This window comes from Seriola aureovittata, chromosome 7 (genome assembly GCF_021018895.1).
Source record: "Seriola aureovittata isolate HTS-2021-v1 ecotype China chromosome 7, ASM2101889v1, whole genome shotgun sequence".
In the NCBI taxonomy this organism is placed as follows: domain Eukaryota; kingdom Metazoa; phylum Chordata; class Actinopteri; order Carangiformes; family Carangidae; genus Seriola; species Seriola aureovittata.
The window spans coordinates 975,170-1,000,566 of record NC_079370.1 but is presented as its reverse complement, the minus strand read 5'-3'; the positions used below and the strand labels follow the sequence as shown (position 1 = coordinate 1,000,566).

Genomic DNA, 25,397 nt, shown 5'->3' with positions numbered 1-25,397 from the left:
TAATATTAATGTATATTACATTTTATATATGGCGCTGGATCGCCAGCAACTGCCCAGGGGTGTTAAACCCCCCTGTTTAAGGAGGCAAAGTATAAAAGTAGCAGCTGTAACCAGGGATTATCTTCATTATCAATATGTCTTACAATGTTTTCTTCAATAACTGATTGTTTAGTCTATAAAAGGCCCATCATTAGTACTCCCTGATCCCAACTTGAGTGTCTTGTTTGGAGCCTGTTCGGTCGGTTTTTGTCTCTTTTTGGTAATTTTGGACTTGTTTGCGGTTGTTTTCCACGTCTCTGTTGTCATTTTTTGTACATTTTTGGTTGTTTATGTACCTTCTTTAAGTTGTCATTTTGCATCTCTGTCATCATTTGGCATCTTTTTTTTTGGTGCTTTTTCTGCGTCTCTTTACGGTCAATTTGTGTCTTTTAACTGAGCTTTGAGGCTTTCAAACAATGAATATTAATGTCATTTTAAAACAAGCATCTTGTGCAGGAGATAGATAGATAGATAGATAGATAGATAGATAGATAGATAGATAGATAGATAGATAGATAGATAGATAGATAGATGGATGGATGGATGGATGGATGGATGGATGGATGGATGGATGGATAGATAGATAGATACTTTATTTATCCCCCAGGAACTCACACTGAAAGAATTTGTCATGAATATCTAGTATTTATTTGTATATAAAACCAATGACAATGAAAGAAACTACAAAATCATTATTTGTCGTGTTTAAAACTTGTCACACATCTGTCTTGTCACCAGTAGCGCGCGCGCGCACAGATCTGCTGGACCACACATGGCTCGTGTTGTTGTTGCTCCAGCGATCCACGTGAGCACCGAGCAGCGCTTCTTACTGGCTCGTGCGGGGACAAGAGAAAAGGAGGCTGAGTAGTAGACCTGACACACAATTACAACGCCGAGAGAGGAGGGAGACAGTGGACTCTCAGTCCTGAGTGTCACACCACCAAGAACAAAAGAAGAAAAGCTTTTAGCGTTTTCACAGAGACGCACGAGGAGCAGTCCCTGGATCTCCGCATGCCCCAGGGTCGGGGTAAGTCGACTAACTGAACATATTTGCGTGACAAAAACGCAAAAAGATGTTTTTGCCTCGCTGTCCACAGCTGCTGTGTTGAGGCGAAGTTTTGCAGCTTTGACTCTGCGTCTCCTCACTGTTCACCGTTAACTTGTGCTGTTAAGCCGCTGTTATTGTAGGAAGCCCTGGGAAAAGTATTGTGGGTAAAAGAGGAGGATGGAAGAGGAAATGGGAAACACACATGGGTTTGAAGGCTGGAGATTCTGTGAATTAGCTGCATGTGACCACCGTGTTTTCCTGATGGTTGCTCTGGAGATATGTCCAGGCTAAGGTTGTTTTCTTTCCTACTTGGAGATGTTTGGCTTTTTCCATATTGTTAGCAGTTAGCACATGGATTTAAAACTTCTCTTTCCCAGCTTAGAGCTCACACAGCGCATGCATAAGGGAACATGTTTTTATTTAGTTTGACATATTTACATGTTTCCAATGTTCAGTTAAAGGGGGAGTTGCACCAGTACACAGTTGGGATTTAATTATGAGTATTTTCATTTTTGCTTAATCTGCCTTGTTTTGTTCCTAAAGTGTCAGAAAAAACAGCACAGTGAAACATCTTAAAATGTGTGGTGTCCTCCAATCAGCACTCTGAAACCCCAAAATATTCAGAATACCATCATGTACTGCAAAGAGCCGCATCAAATTCTCGCATTTGAGAAGCTCAAGAAGCTACTAATTGATTAATTGACTAATTGCTGCAACTCTCAATCACAGACGTCCCAGTTTGGAGCTGCAATGGATAGTCAGTCAATTGATTTGTGAATCAACAACAAATGAATCTGTAACTGTGTTGTATTCTTAGTTGTTAAAGTCCTTTTTCAAGATAAAGTTCCCCCAGATTTCCCATACACAGCTTCTCCAAAGTGAGGATTTTGCTGTTTCTTATTTTCTTGGAGACATTTTATAGAATATTTGAGTAATTGAAGAAATAACCTGCAGATTTATTGATAATGGTAACATCATTAATTGCAGCTTTATTTCAATTAGCCAAACCTGTCATACTATGTTGACTTCTTTGACTGCAGGTGATTAGAGAAAGTGTAATATTAAGTGTGGAAGAAGTAGGAGTGGGAAAACGGTAAATTCTCACACAAACAAGGATAAACTATGTTGATACTCAGGTGCAGGTACTGTAGTACAGGAATGGAGTGGGGGTTGAGGATAACTGGAGAACGGGGGAGGGGTTCAGAGTGAACATGTGTCCACAACATAACACAACCGCCAAGTTTATTTCTTTTTATATCTTCATACTTGATCAGCAATGAGTTAAAACTAGTTTCTGTTGACATCATGTTCCCTTTATTTGTCAAATGGTGCCAACAGTCACGTGCTGCAGGAACATGCTGACTCTTTGATTGGACTGTTTGTCAGTGTGCAGACATGGGTTTTGTTTTGGTGTTGTTCATAGTTCAATCATTTATTTATTTATCATTTTCTGTAAGAACACATAAGGAGCTGTGTTACGTAACCCTGAGCCGCTCTTTTCCTGTGAACTGTAGACACTTAACAGGAAGGGGGTGACCGAGGAGGAACACCTTTAAAAAAACATTCCAGCATGACCTCAGACTTGAAGCAAAAAGAGGACAGTTTTAAAACCAGCCTCATGACAAGGTTTAGAGTTTGTTCCTATGTGCAGGGTTTCCCCACAAAGAGTCATCTAGTGAGTGGACATGGAAGATGCAAATGCAATGACTATCTTTCTTATGATTCATTTGTAGTCTATAAAACATCTGAAAATAGTGAAAATGTGGCCAAGTATATATATATATATATATATATATATATATAAAACTTGACCTTATCTTCATATTGCTTGTTTTTGTCTGACAACAAGTCAAACAGAGATATTCAATTTACATTCAGGTAAACAAACAGAAAAGCTAAATCTGAAATGATTAGCTTGGAGACACAAAAGTTAATATTGATAATTTGAATAACCAGTTAATTATTAAATGATGTGTAAGTGTGAATATCAATTATTAAAAAAAGATATATTTATATATATATCCTCAGTCTGACTTTTTTTTGGACCAGTTAATGAACTGATCAACTGAGAAAATAATGGACAGTCAGTCAGTGATGAATATTATTATTTGTCACATTCCTAAAATCCCAACATTTGAGAGGCAGTAATCAGACAATGGTTGGTATTTTTGTTTGATAAAATGAGTTATAACAGTTAATCTAATCAAAATGGTTGATGATTCAATTTTATGTTGATTGACCAAGTGTTGAGCTTTGTTATCATTTTAGTTTTCAATAACTGTTGTATGACGTCACATTGAGCTACTCAAACAAAGTGGCAGCACATGTCAGGCGTCTGTCTCTAAGAATCTAATTTTAATAACGTACTTACTCTTGAATTAAAGAAAATGTAAAAGTAGTGAATAGAAGATGGTGCATCAGCCACCAGTGAACCGGCCAGTCAGTGATTTGTTATCTGCTGTCCTGGGCTGAGCATGTTTCAGCAGGACAGTGGAATGCTCTATAGCTTAAGGAGAAGAATGAGGTGAGGCTGACGTAGACGCAGCACAGGGACCGTGTGTCCATCTGTGTGGGCAACATGCTCTGCGCATAGCCATCTTATTGTCAGCCTCAGGCTAATAAAGACGTCCATTGAGAAAGGTCACATGACGAAATCACAAGCGAGGGTTAGGGTAAGAATTTCAGAGACCAGGAGAAAGAAGGAAGGAAGTGTTTTCTTGAGTAAATCCAGAATTGAGACAGATCTGGCAGGTAACGACGGCTGTCTGGAGGAGATTTTTGTTGTCGCTGTTGATCACGTGAGCAGTCAGATAAGATATCTTGCATCTTATTAGACTTTAATTCTTCCCCATGTTTGCTGAGTAAATACCCTTTAGCAGACGAGCGCCGCCCTGTACACAGAGAGAAAATGAAAAAGGCTGCTAGTGTCTACACTGCAGTGAGAAAGTATGGAGACAATGATATGTTTTTGATTGTTCTGGCTCTACTCTGGCACACTGGGTTTTAAATGAAACGATGACTGTGGAGTTGAAGTGTTGACCTTCAGCTTTAAAGGAAAAGTTGACCTTTTGGGAAATATTTATATTTATTTGCTTTTCTTTGCATGAGTTAGATGAGATGTATACTGCTCTCATGTCTGTATGCTAAATAAGAAGCTACCACCCACAGCCAGCTAACATAGCTTAGCACAAAGAGAGGAAACCATGGATATATATATAAAGACAGCTAGATACAGCGCTGTCACTCTTAGTTCATTATTATGATTTTATCATGATGTCATCTCAGTGTAAGGTATTTGGGCCTAGCAGGAATGTGCGGGCGGCTCCAGCGGGGGAAGCGTTAATACATATGTTAGTGGGAAACACAATGCGAAAGCAAACCCTGAAGCCAGAAAACTTTTTTTGGCTCATGCACCAAGCAAACAATTTTCATTCCAGTGAGTGGGCACCATCTTCGAGTCCCGTATCTAGTTCCTATGATGCATACATGCTGGAAACAGCTAGCCTGGCTCTTTTTTTTTAAAGGTAACACACTTCCCCTACCAGCAGCTCGAACACTCACTAATTAACATGTTGTCTCTTGTTTTCTTTTAAAACCGTGTAAAAATGACGATTGGACATTTTCATATTGAGTGTACTTTTCCTTTAAGAGTGATTGTCAGTGTGCGATCACAGCGTTAGTTTAACAGTGTAGGACATGCAGGTTTTTTTATGCCTCGCCAATGTTAGAACAACGAACTGTAACGTACAGACAGGCCAACCAAAGGAGGGTATAGGGCCAAGTTTGTCTCCTGGTTAGCCAAGTCAGTCACATGACCCCGGTTCAGCAAAGGTTGGTGTTTTTCCTGCTGCAGGCAAAAAGTGAAGAGCAGCAGTATAGACCTGGCAGAGCGTCACCAGGGGAGATACAGATTGGTGACAAAGTAAATGATCTTAGCCTCCATGGCAGCTTCACTGCACCTTTCAATATAGATACCATAAGTAGCTGTAATTCTGCTAGTGGAATAAAACAGCGTCTTCCAAAAGATGTGCCCTCACTTTGTGTTTTGATGGAAGTGGTGGTCCATTGGTCCAAAACTTTCTGTAGGTGTTCAAATGGGTTACAGCCATTTATAGCTTAAGATTTACATCCATTTATACTCATCAAACTCATCTTTTTTGCAGTTATTTATTTATTTATTTAGCAGTTTTGCACAGTCTGTCCTGCTGAGCCCCCCCCCCCATGATAATATTATATATCAGGATATTTGGTCTGCACCGTATCAAGTTATTAAATTCCAAAACATTTCAAAACAGGACAGGAGGAGCTGCACAATTACCCTAACCCTAACATCTCCAGGAAACCACAGCTTCTAATGGTGGACGTTATCTTTCGGGGGAGGATGCCTGCAAGATTTAATAAACCACTCACACTAGGAAAGGTGAAAGGCAAATTCTCAACAACCCCATCTTATATGTTTGTATGGGGCAGCTTCAGTGTGTGTCAGGCCTAACTCCATGTGTTTTATACCATGTGAATACTTCCTCCTGCTCTCAGGACAAGAAGTGACTCATATATTCCATCAAGTGAGCAGGATGACCTCAAAGAAGGGTGGGGTGAAGAAGAGTGTGTTTTTGGCCTATGCATAATTGTACGATGCTACACATCAACACTGTTACATCACGGGTTTGAGGATCCATAGCAAGTTATTTTGAAAAGTCCAGGATGATCTGGGTGAGTTGCATCTTAATGCAAGTTGTCAGACTGGAGTGTTTTCCAACTAATGTAGTCGTGTTCTCTGGTTCACCACTGTAAAAAGACGGCACGCTCTTATCAGTTTCTTCTTGTTTATTGGAGGATCAGCATGTTGTGCAGATGTTTTGGTTCTGGCCCTGAGCTTCTGACTCGGAGTGAGAGCTGTTTCTTGTCTTGTATCTTGCGTTTGAAGTTGAGAACAGCATTTTCGTGCTCTCAGGCTTCTGCTGTGCTTTCAATACCTCTGTTTGTGTCTGTTTGCGCATGTGTTGGGGTTGCATTCAAATGTAGAGCATGTACAACTTTGTCACACAATTTCTTACTTGTGCAGTTGGACAGCATGACAGGACACACTCACGTACTTCCTGGGTCAGTGAGCTCTGTGGAGCTACAGTACATACATGTCTCCTGATGTCATTGCTTAGGAGAGTCTGTGTCATGTCTATTTAACACTGAGACGACTTAAAAACCGTCTATAACAACAATAGTCTCGACTTATTTAGTTTCTCGAAGGCGGCTGTGTTCAGCTTCATAAAGTCCCACTGTTTTATCTTTCACAGCCAGTTATTATCTCCCTCTCTATATATAGATATATATGATATGTATGTTGTAGTACAAGAAAACACATTTTGCATGCATAGAAGTAAAATTCAAATCAGTCACACAGCTTGCAAAAAACACATCCAAATCTCACACTGTCTATTCAAATCATTGGCACCACATGATGCTAATGATCTGAATTCAAATGAGCTTTTTCTTCACACTGCACTGAACCCAGTGGCTTTTAGAAGCTATTGTTATCAACACAAGCTGTGTTGTTGTCTGTTGCTGTTTGTGTGCTGCTATGTTTTTTCCAGCCGTGATGAAAGCAGGATTTGTACCAGTGTGCATGCATGTTAGTGCACAGAGAGCTTGTGCATGTTCTCCGTGGTCGGATATTATGTGCGTGCAGATGTGTGTGTGTGTGTGTGTGTGTGTGTGTGTGTGTGTGTTGGAGAGTGTGAGTGTGAGGCGCCTCATTTCCATCCAGCGCAGTGTGTAACAGTCATCCCTTGGCCCCTGTGCTCTGAAGGCTTTAGTCTCCACAAAGCTCACTCTGTCACAGTGAACAGGCCCGGGCCTGCAGCTGGGTTGCAGTAAGCGGAGGTCGCCTCTTGTTGTTCCCACACTGCCAGAATGGAGCCCCTCAAGGTATGAGCTGTAATGACAGGAGAGATGCCAGGAAATGCTTTTTCCTGTCAGGTCTGGGGAGAGATGGCCAAACTCTGATGAGACGCAGGCAGGTCAATAAAACGTCGGGGTTAAGCTCTAATGACAGCAGTAAAAGTCAAATTAAATTTTAGAATTCGTGTCTCCTGAAGTCTGAGATTACACTAACAGTGATGTCCAGTTGTGCATGTTGAAAGACAAGGGTTTATTTACTTGCACTGGTTTCTGTTACAAACGCATGATTGCAGCAAATTAAAAATGTCCCTACAGTTTATGCTGACGGTCACGACGTGTTAACGACATGACGGAGCAGCAGAACCGTTTGTTTGTGTGTGGAAGTGGAACCTGATCTCACAGGAGCGTTTATACAGAAAGAGACGTTGGGCTTTATGAGTACATAAGATAACTTTAATTTAATTCATGAAGGCTTTATCTTATTTTTGTAATGCACAGTAGAGACAGGACCAAACTGGATGTTTGAGGCTGATGATATTTGTTTTTAACAGAAACTCATAAAATAAAAGATTCCTTAAATGTAGTTGTTGAAGAATCATGACACGCTACGTTATAGCAACACTATTTCCAAATTATGTGGCTTTTCTTTTCATTTTGTTTTGTTTTTTTTTAACGTTTTTGCAGTTCAGTAATATAACAGACAATGAATCAAGCAACATGAAAAGATCAGTATTTAAAAAAATAAGAAGCATTAAAATTCATCCAGCTTGGATTCTGTCATATTACATTAAAACACACCTCCTTCATTCTGTATCTTTTATCTGCTTCATGTTCCTGTTGCATATCAGCCAGCATGTTCGCTGTCAGCTGTATCTGTGATAAGCTAAAATTGGTTGATAATATCTGTCATGATGATGTGACTGATACTTCAGCACAGGGAGTTCTTTGGTGGAGGATGGGTGGAGTTTCAGAGAAGTAAAAATTTATTTAAACAAATTTAAAACAAAGGAAAATGAGAATATTGTTACATAATAAATTGCATGTTTTTGTCACTCTTATGTAAATTCTTTACATTGATGTAATTTAGTTCTGCCAGATATACTGACCGCTTGTTACTTGCTCAAGTGCAAATGTCCAAAGGTGATGAGTAATATTGTCAAAGGTTTTTTTCTGTAAAGTTAAAAACCGTGGGGAAAGAGACGGTTAACTGATGACATTTCCCTTGTGCTGTCACGAGAAGGAATGCTTTATGTAATATTGGCTCTCACAAACTTGATATTATCATGCGTGTTTTTCTGTCACAGGCAACTGCAATGTGACAATGCCAGGCATTCTTCAAATCGATGTCTGGGTACATCTCAAGAGCAGCCACAATAGGAGATTGTTCTCAGTGTCAGCTCCAGTCAACAAAGACATCACACTCAAGGACTCTGTCATAAAATCTTTTTTAATGCCGATACATGATTTGCACTGTAATCATCATCCCGAAGACGAACCTGGAAAACAACGTTCAGAAATCCAATATGTTGCATCTGTGTCTGTGGCCTTTGTTGGTATCAGACTGAAGACCAAACAAGCCGGATGGTTTTCAGTTGATTTGTAATGAGGACAGAAAGGATATGAGTGACAGAAGGGTTTCTCTTTACCTTTTTAAATAACGCGTGAAGTCATTTCATCACACACACCCTGTGTTAACAGTTATTTATAACTTAATCTCATTGATTTTTGTATCACAACATTGAAATCATAAGCTGTAAAACAGTCCAAAGCATTGATGGGCATTTTCCACTGTTTTATAAACCAGCATTTTATAGACAACTTTATAGACCAATGCTTGATTGCAGAATTAACTGCCAGACGCTTTGATAGTCACCAGTTGAAGACCTAGTCCACAGTCTCAAAACCTCCAGAGCCTCAGTGGCACAGATTCCTTTTGTTGTTGGTTACAATTACATTTTTTCTTTTTCTATGTTTATGGCTAAGCACCAAAACACAGAAGCAAATTCCTTGTATGTTAAAACATACTTGGCAATAAACCTGATACTGAACAAACCATGGACAGAAGCCCTCAGTGATCTGCAGATGACACGGGACCGACCTTTAATGTGAGCAGGTGTCTGACCAATCAGAGCGCTGGAACTGATCACAAGAACCTTGAAGCGATTGATATGCTCCTCTGTTGTCTGATTGTGAGTGTTTATTGTGTGTCCTTGCAGTGTTTCCAGTGTGGCGGGGGATCGGGGCCGGTAGTGGCGTTGGCGGTGGCTGGAGCCAGGGTTGGGGGCGCTGTTTGCGATGGGAGCCCAACAGTCCAGGACAAGGGGCCCGGATCCCAGCGTTTGACTACCCTGTCTGGTTAGTCCTCTGTCGTGGGGGACGTGCCAGACTCAGGGAGGTTTGTCAGAGAGGGAGGGGTGCCATCAGACTGCCCACAGACATGCTCAGCATCAAGCTTCCCCAACTCTTCGACATCCACCAGGTCCCCAAGGTAAGGAAGGAAGTCTCTCGTTCAGTTTTCTTTAACCTGCTGTGAATACCAAACTTCCTGTGGTGACTCTCTGTTTGGGAAACAACCTGCTGAACCTATCGCCACCTTAGCGACTCACTATGGGACCGGTCATGTACTTTCTATGATCTGAGCTGGTGCTGTGAGCTCCAACAATTAAGTCAAGGTGAGGCTGAACACAGTGAAAGTTACAGACAGAAACTATTTTATTTGGTGATTTCGTTGTCAAATTAGTCTCTATTAAGTCAGAAAGTTGCCTTTTATTGAAGTTTATTCAGGGTGTGAAGTTTAGTAGCTGAAGTATTTCTATAATGTTGATTAACCATTCTTAGTTGAAGCCTGCAGGGACACTGAATGAGTGTAGGCCGTTTGTACACTGGTACAAAACCAGCAAATCCTTTCATTCATTCATTTTTCTGACCTGCTGTGACTTCTGATTTCAAGACTGTCTTGGTTACACTAGCAACTAATTTTAATCAATTGCTTGATTGGAAAGTGTATAATTCTCCCCGCACTTAGTATCAAATTACATGGTTCTTTAATATTCCAATGAAATTAATAGGAAATGATATGTCCATGGAAGAAATTGTTACCTTTTGTACCTTTTTTTTGTTTTTTATTTCCTGATATTATGGTATGTAATGCATGTTTCAAGATACTTGAAAGTCCTCTGATGTAATACCACGAATGTAGCAGGTCTGTGTGTCAGGACATGAGCAGACATTAGGTCTGTGACACCTCAACATGTACAGTAGAGTAACTCCTCTGTAACACACATTAACATTTGTGCATTAACTTTGGTCACATGTTTTCAAAAGCACAGATAACAGACCTGCTCATGTAAACTGGTGAATCACTGATGGGGATAAAATCTCCTGTGAACCGGAAACAGAAGATCTATGTAGATATCCAGTTTTGCCATGAAATTTTGCTGTGCAGTGTTTTGCAAAATATTCCACAATAGCTTAACACAACCCAAAATAGTAAAAAAGGACAACTTCCATATTTGAATTCTGTAGCAAAATCTCTGGTTTACATTTTTACATTGCCTTAAAATCGACTAATAATATTATAATATATTACACTTACAACTTTGAGGCAGATATGTGTAATGAGTTACTGTAAACAAAGTCTTGTTCCTGTTGCGTCACCCAAATGTACATATGCACACAACAGCCAAGCCGCATGATTTCTAACATTCACACCTTAATAGGAAACATAATGTGGGAGCTGACTGGGGCAGACGGACTGTCAACAGGCGGCACTTCATGCGTCCGCTCTGCTGTGGTGATGTTATCTTAGGTGATAAGTGGTTATTGTTTATGTCACGTTTCCAGTGAACACTTTCAGTGTCAAGTACAAAAAATACGTCTCCTTGAGTTTCTGTTTGTGGAGTTTAAATATTTGAGTTTCTGTTTCTGCAGATTAGTCTTTTCTCTTTGTCTCGTTGCTCCTATTAATGTTCCAGCTTTGCATCTTTGTGCTCCAGACAAACAGGTGTTGCTGCTGTAATTTAAATGCAAATGTGAGCTGCGGCTACATTTTTACCCGGAGCCACGGCAAATGTAAAATCTGATCTAAAGTCAGTATGGGTAGAATAACATGTGATGAACCAGTCAGTGATAAAGTAAGAACACATTTATTTTGCAGTCCTTACAACAGTGTACGTTAAAGTAGATCTCAGCTTAACGCACTTCATCACTTCACAGATCCCATCAGACTTGAAAGTTGCAAAGCATAACTTCAATTAGTGAAATACTGCAGGACAGTAGATGTCAGATCTCTCCTGCTTGGGAAAATATCTACACTGTTGTCATTGTTTATCTTCACATCTTCCTTTTTTTGAACATCTACTTAGAGCCTGAGACATCGTGGCCCAAGGAAACCTGTTTCCCACTGGATGTCAGTGTGTGATGGTTGGGAAGGTAGACTGAAATTAAGAGAGTGAGGGTAGAGAGGACTCAGTTTCTCCCCACAGGGATCAACAGACTCTTTTACAATGTCATCATTCACCTGGACTGTCCTGTTGGTCCTCAGGTGTTCAGGGAGGATAGCATCATCTCTGGATACCGTCACCCTCGGAGCTCAGCGCTGGACTGCGTCCTCAGCAGCTTCCAGATGAACAACGAGACCATCAACATCTGGACCCACTTCTTGCCAACATGGTGTGTGCAAAAACATCATAAAAAAGTTCTCTAGACTTTGTCACTGTCACATGTTCAGTTAATGTGTCTTATATTAACAAACTATTTCATATTGAGTTTCTTTAGTTTGTGTTTTTTTGAGTGCACTTTACAACTGTTACTGTTACCCAACATTTATCACTTTGTTCCAACGTCTTTTTATCATTTCATAAAATAATATTTAAAACAAACTACAGTTGCATACAAACATAACATACATGCACGCACATGCAGACAGCCCACAGGACGTATTCAACCACTGTTCATAGTCCTTTTCCTAATCAAAAGAAATGACTGAGACCCAAAAAAATCGTGTGTTCAAGATCAAAAAACTTTAGATAGGTGGGAAAAAGTTGAGGCAGGATCCCCCGAAATTATATGAACTTAAATCAAAATAAACACGAGACAAGTCCAGGATGTTGGAAAAGTCCAAGTACAACAGGCGTGAAGAGCGCGGGACAGTAGTTGAATTTAATATCATAAGGAATGAGACAAAGCTGTTTTTGTGTCCCAGGTATTTCCTATGGCGTTTCTGTGTCCTCTGCTCCACCCTGAACTTCCTGACCGACAGCTACACCTGGCCCCTGCTGGTGTACATGCTGCTCATTTGCATTTACCCCTTCACCTCCAGCTGCGCTCACACCTTCAGCACCATGTCTCCAGAGTCCCGCCACATCTGCTACTTCTTTGACTACGGAGCGCTCAGCCTCTACAGCCTGGGTAAGACTTGAGACAGAGATTTTGGTTTTCGGCAGAACTCCAGTGAACATCTTGAACTCAAAGAGAAGTGAGTGATTGTCCGAGCTCCTTAAGCGAACGGTGTTGAGTTGGCCATGAGCAAGATAAGCTCGTGATTCGTGCTACTCAGCGCATGAATTTATTTTCAACAGCAAAAGAAATTGATCAAATAAGTCAGTATTAGAAAAATCTTGATGAAAATCGGAATTAAAAATGCTATTTGCAGGGAAAACACTGAAGTTTAATCGTTTCTCGTTCTTATTTATGTATTTTGAAGGAATTTTGTGCAGAATAAGCAGCTCATTTGCATTTTCTCCCATTTTTATGTTTAGTTTCTATCAAAGGAGATTTCCTGAGTTTGCAACATCACAAAACCCTTTGTACTATAAACTGTGCTCAGCCTCTCGCTGCAGAAGAACTACAACAAACTTTAAGAAAACATGGACATGAAATCAGTGTAAATGTGTGATTTTTTTTTTTTTTTTTTGCATTCACACGGACGACAGTTTTCGAGTTGTGATACGTACAGTACTTCCTGTTCTCCTGAACGTGATGTCTCAGCAACGCCTTGAGGGAATTTCTTATAGTACGAAAGTTAACTTGAACTCAGAGATGAACTGATTAGATTAGAAAGGTCAAAGGTCACTGTGTCAACAATACACATGCTAATTAGCTACAACTGAACTGGTTGGCGGAGGCATACAACAGTGAGGTGGTAATTCTAACATCACAGTTATGTTAATTTCTTTTTTGAGAGAAAAGATGAGAAAAGTTTATTAAATGAAGATAAAGCCAGATGCAGAGCAGTCGTGTCCGTCATTGGTTAGACGACGCCGGCGGCGGGAAAAGTCTTTTGAAGCATGAAGCCAAGTATCGGCTTTATTTTGAAACTGGGATCTGAATGTATGTGGGCGATTTGTTAAAAAATGAGTCGGGTTAACTTTTTTGCACATGAAGGGCTGAAACCAAAAGCTCCAACGCCTCAGCAATGTTTCCTTTTTCCTGTTTTTTTATACTTTTTCAACTCGTTTACAATAACAAGTGAAAATCTCCAGTGAAAAGCTGGATTTCATAATGTTGAAGTCGCAATGTGTTTGTATTGTCAGCCATCCAAAGAATGGAGAATGTGATGAGAAAGAAAAGCACCTTTTGAATATGACATGTAGAATGAGCTTGGTGCTCTTCCTCACACTGCAGCCTTGAAACGTGTGAAACCAGTAAACGTCTAAATAGTATTAATATGATTATTATTTGAGATTCAGCAGGTTGAAAAAAGATGAAAGCCGACTTAGTATCTGACTTTTCTTTCCTCCTATATAATGTTGTTTGCCTGGCAAATGACGTAGCAGGTCATTCAGAGCATTGTTGTTGCGCCTGTGTCAGCTGGAAGTGATCAGGGTATGTTTGATTTCCATACCACGAGTAATAATATCTCTCCTGTCTGCCTCCCTCCTGAGAAATGATTTGTTTCATTGCTCATCCGTGCCCCAGACAGTGTTTGTTTGGCCTCCTGACCGCTCCTCCTATGAATAATATTTCCTTGTCACTGTGCACAAACTTATACAGAAAAATAACCCCACACATCTGTCTTGTAAGAATTCAGAGCTTGTTGCACAAGTGTTCATCTGAAAAACCTCTGCAGCATCTCCTCCTCACTGTTTGTCTGTCTCCTGTAGTCCATGCGGTGTCGATGTATGTTGTTAGCTCTTGATTTTCCAATCCGACCATACGTATGACTGTATGAATCGTTGTATATGATCACAGTTGCACACAGAGAGTTTATGAGTCCTACAACATGTACTGTATAAGATCCCACCTGCAGACCAGCAACATTACCCAACATTAACTCAGGGCCTCTTCAAAAAGACTCTTAATCTACCACAAACCTTAAGCCAATATTTACTCAGTTTCTCATGTTCAAAAGTTTGTCTCGGGGAAAGGAGCCGCGGGAGTGTTTTCTAACTGCAGGACAAAAAGTTTTTAGAAACTTTGCAGTCAGAGGCTGAGCTTTGATGAGCGGAGTCTTTTGAAACATGCAGATACTCTCAAGGGAAGAAGATAACATCTACACCATGGTTCTTTTGATTGTTCCAGTACACTGAACAGCTTTGAAGCGGCCAGAACTTTGCTTTTAATTACAGACAAACTCTAAAATCGCGGATACTACTTAAGTTAAATTATTTTAAAGATTCAAAAATTCAAAAGCCAAAATGTCCAGAATTTGAAATTTGGCGACTCCCAGTGGTTGTATCAGAAAAGACACTGCAATCTACAAGTCGTGGTGTTAAATACCCAAATGGGTAAGTGTAAGTATATTTTTCAAATTTTGGTGTGTTTTTAAATGTATATTAAATGCTTTTTATGCTCTTTTCTGTCTCTTGAGTTTCTTGAGAAACAGATTTCGATCTCTTTTAAACAACCATGAGTTTTCAAATTGTATTTATTGTTTGCACATTAAAATAAAATTATTATTAAAGATATGATGTGTGCACAAATATGTTTGCATATACACAAACACACTTTCCCCCACATATACTACACATACCTGAATAGTAAACAAAAGCTTGTGCAGGAAGCTAAAAGCTACAAAAACTGCTCCTTTAAAACTCAGGGCAGGCTGCACAGAATTACATTAACTCTCATTTCAACTCGCTTCACGTTTTTATAATGTTGTGTGTTTGTTTTCAGGTTGTGCCATTAGCTACGGCTACTATGTCATGCCAGACTGTTGGGTGAACAGCTTCCTCCATCAACATTTTGTCCCCATTGCCATTGGAAACACGTTGTTCTGTACCAGCCTGTCCTGCTACTCCAGGTGAGACGGCGCTTCCCCCAGGCTTGCATAGAAAATTCAAACTCCTAAGTTCTGGATTTGTGGGAATCTGACTTTGGCTACAGAAAGTATTCACACCTTTTTCTGTGGCACCTCAAATTGTGTTCAGGTGCATCTTGTTTGCTTTAATTAACCTTGAGATGTGTGTTCGAACTTGATTGGAGTCCTCCGTATGGCAAATTGAATGGATTGGACATAGTTGAGAAAAGGCACACACCTGTGTCTACAAGGTCGGGACAAAAAACCGAGCCACGATGTCCGAGGAACTCTCTGTAGACCTCAGTGATAAAATAGTAGTGAGGATCAAGGCCGTGTAAATAAAACAGTCTCTAAAGTGTTGAGTGCTCCCAGGAGCACAGTGTCCGCAATAATTGTGAAGTGGATGAAGTCAGGGAAGTGACCAAGAGCCCAACAGCTGCTAAGAGTTAGAGTGCCTGCATTTGACAGCCTGTTTACTTCCCCAGTGGCATTAAAGGACTCTGAGAGCATGAGAAAAAATTCTCTGGTGTGATGAGACAAAAATTGAACTCTCAGGGCAGAATTGCTGAGGCTAATAGCATCGCTACGGTGAAGCTTGGTGGTTTGAGCGTCATGCTATTGCTATAGGGGGGTTCATCTCAGCAGCAGGGACAGGGAGACTGGTCAGAGCACAGTGAAGGATGAATGCAGCCAAATCCAGAGAGGTCCTTGCAGAAAACCTGCTCCAGAGCGCACGCACGTTATGTAACGTGACTTCTTTTATGCCACGGTTGTAGTGTTTCCCTCAGTCTCCAGGATGGAAAAGTCCCTGAAACAGCATTTTCAGCGTCATGTGACCGTTAAACCCTCCGCTGAGACCCAGACAAATTAAAATCTCTTAGTCTCAGCAGCTCTTAAAGACACAGTGACCCACTGCAGCCATGCAGTCACAGGTCGAAGCTTGAGCTTGCATAGAAACCCTGATTACATAATACAAACTGCATGCTGAAACACGGAGACTAACTTTCATTGTTTAAGAAGTAGAGACCGACTAGTACTGGATTTGTTTAAACTGATATTGATATGGATCTATTGATATTACCGCACGCCTAAGTTGGCATTTCTGTACCAGCCTCTGTTTGTGTCCACAGGTTCCTGGAGCTGCAGTTCCCACAGAGAAGTAAAGCTATAAGAACAGGGGCGTTCGTCGTCCCCTTTATGTTTGACACTGTCCCTCTGTTTTACAGGGTGAGTACTGGTCAGCAGGTCTGCAGCTGTCCACATGTTAAAACTTGTATTCTTCACTGACTGCATTTTAACGGCACAGGATTTATTGGTTTATGTGTTTGTAATATTATTATGTAAAAGCGCAGAGCTGATTAGTGCCAGGTTTTAATACTTCTAGCAGGACTTTGGCACTGTAACCCAGGAGCTGATTTCCTTTCCTAATCTAATACAAAGGTATTGCTGCCATCAGTTAATTCCTCTAATCACTGAGATGTTTAGTTTGCACAATACACAAGTCAGTCCTGAGTTTTTGTCCTTAACCAGGTCAGAGATGCTGTAACAATGATGTTACCTGTAATATTAATGTTTCCTTTGAATGACTCCAAGATGAATCTGTTGTTCGCTGGTGTTTTCTGAATATATTTCATTTCAGATCTGTGTGTCTTTGTTTAGGTCCTTCTGTGCTGTGGAGGAAGCTGCAGCCCGAGCGACGCCTTGTCCAGTCACTGTTACCACCTCCTCTTCGCCTTCCTCACCTGCTTCCTGTTTACCGCCCACCTCCCGGAGAGGCTGGCCCCGGGGCGATTCGACTACTTCGGTATGTGCTTCGTGGATGTTGCTGTAGGTTGTAACCGGCAAGAAGAAATATATTCAGAAAACACTGTGAAAGCGTCGCCCTCTCCTCTCAGTGTGTGAAAGAGAAAAGAATTGAAATACTAGATGTTTTATCCCCAGCAGCTGTAGTGCGTCTGTGCATGAGCACATTTCCACCAGGCAGCTCCCAGGTGTGATCAGGTGTAACTTTATGAATCAAAAGTTTGAAAAAAGAAAGTGCAGGTTAGGAACAAAAATAACACACGAACAGCTTGTTCTGTTATAAATGAGCAGTGTAATCAGCAAAGCCTTTACTCTCCACATGGGGCTGTAACTTTTATTTTTGCCGTCTTTTGTCTCTGCCTGTTCTTAAATGTTTTCCCTGCTGACCACCGAACAATTGACACAAAACAATGGCCGTGTATCAAACAAGCTTTTGATTGGATAGCGTGTAAACTTCTCTAAACTTTTTCTGCCTGTTTCTTTCGGTTATTATTATATTGTTTTGTTTACTGTGCTGAGGTTTCACACAAGTTTCATTGTCTACAAATGTCTGGCCGAGGTTCACACGCTTTCAAATACCGAGGAAGAGCTGCAGTGTCCAGAAGAAACAAGACAGTGCTCAGTCATTTAGTTCAGAGCTTGAACTGATGCTTGTTAGTGTGACTGAGTTTTATTCTTTGATTTAGTCAAAATATTGAATTTTACCAGACATTGATTAGGGCTGTGACTGTGTCATTATTGATTAATCAGCTGATTTAATTTCTCAATTAATCAGCTGCTTATAAAATGGTGAGAAATGCTCCTTATAGTTACTACTTACAGTTAGCTCTGTTCCACTGACTAAAACCCAGAGACTCAGTTTACTATTATAAATCACTTCTCTCATTTGAGAAGCTTGTAAATGTCTGCCAGTCACTTGATAAGTCTACCGTCAAAATATTTGCTAGTTATTTTTCTGTCGATCAACCAATTGATTAAATGATTAATTGTTGCAGCTCAGCCTGAGATGGAAAGTAAATATTGGACAACACTTGGTTCAGCTGGTTAGAAACCTGCTGCTAATAATGTAGATTGTATTTTCAATTATTCCAACCATTTTGATTAATCATAGTTGTGATCAACTAACTGATTAATCAATATCAAATCTTTCATGTCTAATACAGACGTTTATCATTTAGTGTTTTTCCTGATCAATGACTTTAAACAGTTGATTGTAAATTGTAGCAGATACATTTTCTGTCGACTGGTTTCTTTTCTTCTCTAACTGAAAGCAGAAGTTTTGGTCCTTTTGTGTGTGAAATGAAAAATGAAGCTGTGCACATTTCACTTTTCATTTCACGCTGAATCTTGTCTCGTCTTCCTTCACTCAGGCCACAGCCACCAGCTCTTCCATGTCAGCGCCGTGGTGGGGACCCACTTCCAGATGGAGGGCGTGATAGCAGACATGACGTCGCGGAGGGCGTCGCTCGTGGCCCACGGAGCGATGCCTTCCTTCCTGGGGACCATCGGGGCGCTGGTCGTCAGCCTCGTCCTCAACCTGGGCATCATAGGTATTTTCAGCGCGCCGCTGCTGTGGAAGCCGTGCCGCAGCTCCAGCCAGGCGCACACATCGGCGTGCGAGCGCAAGGAGCAGTGAGGCCGTGTTTTCCACCCGCAGCCACAGAACGGCTGATTCACTTTCCAAAGGAAAGGTCGGGGCTGTTCGTCCGTCTCAGCGGTGTGTGTGTTCCAGATGACTGTTGACAGTCCACAGTAGTGCTTGTTTAACACCCATAGTTTTATCATTCAGAGATTAAGTCTCTGATCCATCACGTTAAGTGCTAAAGCGTTTTTCTAACGTTATACATCTGAAGTATTTGCTCATGTGTTTACTCAGAAGCTGAGGACCCAGTCACATTTACTGAAGCCTTTTTTTTTTTAATGTTACATTCAGTTTATATGTCAGAGGCTGAGAAAGCTTCAGAAAGGCTCTGGGTTGAAGGAAGCACGCTGTAATAACACAACACATAAGTGCCTTATCGTAGACCTACACTTCACTGATAGTGTTTATAGCAGATCACTACAAGTGCAAGTTTAAATCTGAAACTGGAAACATTAAGAGTCACAGTTAGCAGGGATTATATTGAGTTAATGATGTGTACTAGGCCTTTTACTCTCCTCTACTTCATTAAGGATTATTTGAAAATATTCTTTGGAACTGGACTAATTGGTTAGTGTGGTTGTTCTGGGTATAACGCAGCGCAGACGACCTGTATTCATCTCTACATAATATAATGCAGATTGGATTGCCAGCTCTTATATATCCACCTATTGATTCCACTCTGCACTGACTGGAATTGATTTGCACACCAGTGTGGTTCTTTTTCTGATTGCCTACCTAATTATGAACCCCACAATCTGCCCTCAACAGGGGGGGAAAAAAAAGTTACAGTGCGGTGGTGATTAAAAGACAGGCACCATTTTTATAACTGTGTTTCCATGGCAGCGCTATAGTGGCCTCATGCCCCCTGAAGGTCTTTAACAATTTTTATGTTCTGAACAAATGGCACCATTTTCTCTTGTTCTTCCATCACATATAATAAGATCCATTCTGAACATTTATCACGTGTAATTACACCTGGAAAAAAAATTCCAGTTGAGAAGAATTTACATATTTTCAGTCCAGTCAAATTTCCAACACTTGTGGTTTATAACAACTATCGGTGGAATTTAAGAGAAATTGTGAAAAAAAAGTATATTAACTGATAGTTTGGGGTCATATTAATGTGGGAGTTTTGTGGTGTTGCAGTACTTTGGTGCATACATAGTATAAAAACTCCTTATATACTGTGTTATCTTGTTGTCCCATGGAGACTGTTGTTTACATTTACCACTGAAATAATAAGCCTCGTCTATTTATAGAATTTTATGATATTTATTGCTTATTTTACGTGCAGAAATAGGAATGAAGATGGAGTGTTTTTTTTTTTTTTTTTCTTTTGTCGGGGGCAGCCAGATATACATAAGGTATAATAATTAATAAATAAAAAAATCATTCGCATTTAAACAAAGTCCATCTTATCAAGTTATTTTTGACCATTATTGAGCCTTATTTATTTTAGTAGGTCTCCAGACCTAATCAACTTATTTGAGGATTTTTCTAAAATAAATGTCAGTGTCAGACCTGAAAAATCAGTCGATTAATCAGTTAGTTGATCATAACTGCTGTAATTGATTTCTGTACTTATATTTCTGTTCAATTGAATATTTGGATTGTGGCCTGTTGATTGGACAAACATTGGGGAAATTGTGATGGGGCATTTTTCACAGTTTTGTCTAGATTTTATAGTTAAACGAGAAAATGATTGATAACACTAAATAAAAGAGGATAACAGACAATTCACAAATGGGTTCAAATGATCCATCTCAATTTATTTTTACTTAAGACTTCAAGGGCTTATTAATGGACAGAAGTGACTTGATAGGAAGCATAAATTAGATAACGTATTAATAACATTGTCATAGCAGCCATAGTAGTACTTTATATACCGTCTGTGGTTCAGAGACTGGCAGTAAAAAGTAAAATTTAATGGCTTTTAATGGGAACTGGGTGTCACACATACTAAACATCTCTGTTGTAGCATTAACACACAGTAGGTACAGATTTCACAAATGCTCACGTTACTTGACAAACAGCTTGGAAGCCTCATCTGTATAAAACATGTTTTTAAAGCATTTAGTTTCACAGATTTACACCTAATTCCACCAGTAACACCAGTAGTTCTTACACACAATGCACGGGGGACACGTGTCTAACACACACACACACACACACACACACACACTCACACAAACCTGTTTTTATATATGTTGGTGAGCGTTTAATCAGAGGGGGAATGTATGTGATATTATGGGAATGAGGTGCGGTTGCAGGTGCATGTCGGATGCTGAAGTGGAAATGTCGGACGCAGAGTGAATGTTTAGAGTCACAAAGAGCACACACACAGACACGCACACTTTTTTTATAGTGGGGCATTGTTAAAGATGTTTTCAAGGTTCGTGTGCACAGTAGAGAAAAAGACTTGTCGCCCTTTTTTATGTCGCAGACGAAACAGAAGAGTATTCACCCTCATGTGGTTTCCACTGACTCTTGTTTTATCTCCACTCCCGCCGAGCGTTGATTGATTTTTATTTTCTCTCCACTCATCATCTTACAGCGTTCCTCGGTTTGACCCTGTTGCTTCTTGGAATTGCAGCATTTCTGGGTTATGATGTGGTTCTCTCCTATCGACCCAAACTAGTTTGGAAACTCCTTTTATTTCTGAGCTGCTGTTGTGTTTTTGTCATCTCACTCATTCGGTGTCAAAGCTGACGTTGCCTCTATGAATTGCAGTTATATATTTAATTTGTTATCAATAAATTATCAATTACAAATCCAGAAATTCCCCAGACCAGATCACTGTTACTTTGAAGGCTGTTTGTCCTTTAAACCTTGTTGGTTTTCTCCTCAGTGGACAAGTTGATGCAGGTTGTATTTATCAGGAAAACTTTTCTTTTCTTTTCTTTTTTAATACAGTGTATTGAAGGATGTTTGATAACGTGAAATCGAGAGCAAATTCGAGTGTTGGATGAACCATTTGTTACAACAACATTTCTGTGTCAAAAAAAAAGGAAAAACTGTGTTTGAAAGAGTTACTGGTGCCTTTTTAAAAAAAAAAAAATTTTATGCAACTTTTCTTTTGATATAATGTTTATTCCTTATCTGCAAAAACAGAAATGACCATAAACTACTCTTAAAATGTGTACATACTTATTTGTTCTTTGCTGTGTATAATTTGTAATTTGCTACTTTGTTCTACTAGATCTGTGTAATAAATTAAGCCTTTTATAAATGTAATAACTGTCACTGTAATAATTTCAAGAGTCTGAAATCGAATTGGATGCAATTTTACATTTGTACTACTTCAACACCGATTTCTTTCAGCTGGCAGAATTTTGGCCGATATACGATATACTGCGTAATCCTTATCAGTTAATAATGATTATTTTCTTTACTGTTTGTGTATAAGATCCAAGAAAAGAAAAAAAAAACTGTGATTTCTTTAAATGTTGTTTTGTCTAAAACCCAAAACTTTTCTGTTTCTCATCAGTTCCTGATGTTTAAGAAGCTGGAACCAGGAAGTGTTTGGCATTTTTTAAAAATGTACTTAAACAAGTATTTGATGCCAATTAACTCAGTCAATTGACTAAATGTTAAATCAACCAATTGTTGCAGCTCTACTGTTACACACATGCTTATCACATGAAGATATGCAACTTGTAATCATGTTTATTATCTACAACTGTGCAAAATTCTCAAATTTATTGTCTTTGGAGAAAGAAAATTGATGATATATGTATTGTTGTTGGCAGATTCTTCGTTTGAACACGTCTGAGTCTGAGCAGTGTGTGTGCGTGACCAGCAGAGGGCAGAGCAGCACAACAACAGCGTGTCCTTCTGCACTCCTATATATCTGCTGTTCATCAACAGTGTGCGGCTCCCAAAAGATTGATCAGCTGGGTGAATGCAAAAAAAAAAAAGGTCAGTCTAACAAGAAATTTAGTCCAATATTTGGCCTTCAAGGCAGATTTTCTTTTTCATAAATTGAAAACCACTGGTTTAAGGTTGTTCCACTTGTTCCCAGAGGAGATGCCTTTTTTCAGGCAGCCTTGAAATGACGGTGAAAATCATGAGCTAAAACCATTACAAAAGGCATATCACTGCAGGAAATTTTAATTCTACAAAAATCTTCCCGCGACGTCTTCTTCAGATGCAGGAAATGTCAAATTAGTTGTAAGATGTAGAATTTATTTTATTTATTTTTTTAAGTGTAGTTTTTCAGAATGAGCTAACTGAAGTTTAACTTACTAAAACATCTTTGGATTTGAAAGCTACAAAGCTCAAAGAGTAAACGCTGTACTACTAAACTTTAAATTGTGATTAGATAACCATGACCTCCAACACAAGTCATTGTCATTGTAACTCTATTTGATTTGTCTGTTTTGGCTTTGACTCCATAGTGAGAACATTTTGTGTAGGGCTTCTCTCTTCCTACTGGGCCATCGTCTTCACTGCCTCACAGGATGAATATTAAAGTTCACAGTGATTTATTATTAGCAGTAAACACAGACCAAAATGAATCGGAAGGAATAATTACCATAAGAAATCAATATCCTTTGCATTATATGACCAAGTGGAAGATTAAAAAGTAAAGTTTCCCACTGTGAAGCTCCAATAGGAGTACCACTTTAAAAGTGGCCTCATTTCCAGCTCTTATTTATAGTCATATTGCATATCCAACCGGGCTGTAGGCTCCGAGTGCTAGAAGAAGAAACAATAAGCCAGACATGAGTCCTCCAAGTGTTTCCACCCCCCCACCCCCAGTACAGCAGAGGTGGTAGAGTGAAAGAAAGACGGAGAAAGGGATGATAGCATTACTCACAATCCATTACCACTCCCTGGAGACGCTCTGCATACAGAGTGATGGAGGGAGGGTGGTGGTAGAGAGAGAGAGAGGGGTTTGGTTTTGGAGGGTGTTTGTTTGTTGGAAGGCCGGCGGTAAGGCAATATGAAACTTGATTATTCCTTTTCAATAACTGTCTGCTGAGCATCCCGTAGAGACGACGCAGGTTGCTGATTAGTTCGTCAAAATAATAGAAAGCTCTTGAATAGCCTTGTTAAGATGTCTAACTTTAAGTACAGACGGTATCCCAAATCATTGTTCCTTCTGAAGCGTACGATAATGATGGATTGACTGATGGTGGGGGTGATCCTCGCACGCTGCAGACATTTTTTTTTTTTATTTTTTATCAAGTTTGTTTATTTTTTTAAGGGCAGAATATACAAAGTGCTGGAGTAACAATACATGAAGATATATATATTTTTTAGACATTGATACAGAGTATGTACATTCGGTATTTACACTTAAAGGCATCACAGTGGTCTTTTCTCCCTCTAAACGCCCCATGTGGGTTTGGTTTTTTCATGGTGGTGGCCTCACCTCCAGTCTCTGTTTCAGAGCCATCTGTCCCTCTGCTCCTGGAGTTTCACTCACTTTAATCCATCTGTTACCTCTGAAACCATCTCAGTCTGTCACCTCTCCAGCATTTCGTCCCCCGTACTGAGTTTCACTGCAGTGCTTTCATTGTTGAAGGTTGTTACAGTAGCGTGTTTAACATTTGTACAAAAAGCCCCTGAGTCCGTCTCACGAGCAGGGCCACGGGTCAAACTTTTCTTCTTTTTTTTTTTTGGAAGTACATTTTTATTCATATTATATTTGACAGTAAAACTGACAGCATTAAATGTAAACACAGTAGTTAATATATCAGGAAACACTTTCACTGCTAATAGATGACATTTTGTTCTTGCTTTTGAAAAATATTCATATGATACACTTGATTTCACACGTGAGAAACAAACAAGCTTTCGAGGTTTTGATTGTACAACGTAGCTTATATACATTTACTGAAAGCCTTTAAACAACCTCCCGTATCAAAACGTCTCCAAAATCATTGACTGTACTATACAAAGGACTGTCTTCTGTCCCGAAATCTGTAAATTGGCTTTCACTTTTGACTCATGACTCATTGTAATCATACGTTTCCTTTTTCTAATCACATTTCAACACAAGAGTCAGGAGAAGAGTTAAAGTAGCATAAAATGTACCGCAGCTCCGCTCCTAAACCTCTGCAGGGACAAAACTCCCTGACGAGCTATCATCTCAAATCACACCCCAGCAACGTAAAGCCCATATACTGTTACTTCAACACTTACCCATGCATGTCCCTCCATCAGGCTCCCACCTCAGATAAACATTAAGCACTTAGGTAAACATTTGACAGGTTTCCAGAGAACAACTGGGGAATTAAACAGACGTCGGGGTGGGGTGGGGGTCGGGGTCGGGGTCGAAGGGGGGGGGGCAAAACTGAAGCAGAACAGTCGCTGCCAAACTGTTTGTACTGTTCGTCAAGCATCAAGGCTGGAAAAGCTGCAACTGGGAGAACTGTGGAATTGCTACTTCCTACTGGTGTTTTAATGGATAAAAGAAAAAGCAGACTCTTAAACAAAGAGGAACCTAATGGAATTAAAAGAACTTTTCAGTCTCCAATCAAACCTCCTGCCTCCCCAGCCTCTGGTTTCCGCTCCCCGGTTGCCTCTCGGCCTCTTTATCCCAGGATATCCAGGTAAACCGGTGGGTTCTTGACCAGGGCCAGCAGGCGGCTGTGGATGTCCTTGATGACCATCCTCTGCTGGGGCTCTCTCTGCCAGCAGCCCTGCATCAGCAGGTACACCTCCTTGGGGCAGGTGCGTGGCCGCTCCAGTTCCCGTCCCTGCGTGATGCATTCGATGGC

General features: G+C 40.1%; 2 protein-coding genes across 7 annotated transcripts in view; one reads left to right on the top strand and one right to left on the bottom strand.

Moving 5' to 3' along the window:
- paqr6 (progestin and adipoQ receptor family member VI) overlaps positions 1 to 21,906 on the top strand; it is a 25,621-nt gene extending 3,715 nt beyond the window's left edge. For 2 of the 4 annotated variants that reach the window (XM_056381948.1, XM_056381951.1), the window contains exons 2-8: positions 9,202 to 9,473; positions 11,529 to 11,656; positions 12,189 to 12,394; positions 15,101 to 15,227; positions 16,355 to 16,451; positions 16,884 to 17,028; positions 18,398 to 21,906. In XM_056381948.1, the coding sequence (XP_056237923.1) occupies positions 9,202 to 9,473; positions 11,529 to 11,656; positions 12,189 to 12,394; positions 15,101 to 15,227; positions 16,355 to 16,451; positions 16,884 to 17,028; positions 18,398 to 18,663 (1,241 nt within the window). In that variant the 3' untranslated portion in view covers positions 18,664 to 21,906. Of the gene's footprint in view, positions 1 to 872; positions 1,067 to 6,885; positions 7,013 to 9,201; positions 9,474 to 11,528; positions 11,657 to 12,188; positions 12,395 to 15,100; positions 15,228 to 16,354; positions 16,452 to 16,883; positions 17,029 to 18,397 lie in introns of those variants that run through there. The other 2 variants (XM_056381949.1, XM_056381950.1) reach the window with 2 other exon arrangements.
- The window catches only part of ntrk1 (neurotrophic tyrosine kinase, receptor, type 1), a 77,530-nt gene continuing 73,800 nt past the window's right edge, over positions 21,668 to 25,397 (bottom strand). For all 3 annotated transcript variants that reach the window (XM_056381946.1, XM_056381944.1, XM_056381945.1), the window contains one exon: positions 21,668 to 25,397. In XM_056381946.1, coding sequence (XP_056237921.1) covers positions 25,212 to 25,397 — 186 coding nt within the window. In that variant the 3' untranslated portion in view covers positions 21,668 to 25,211.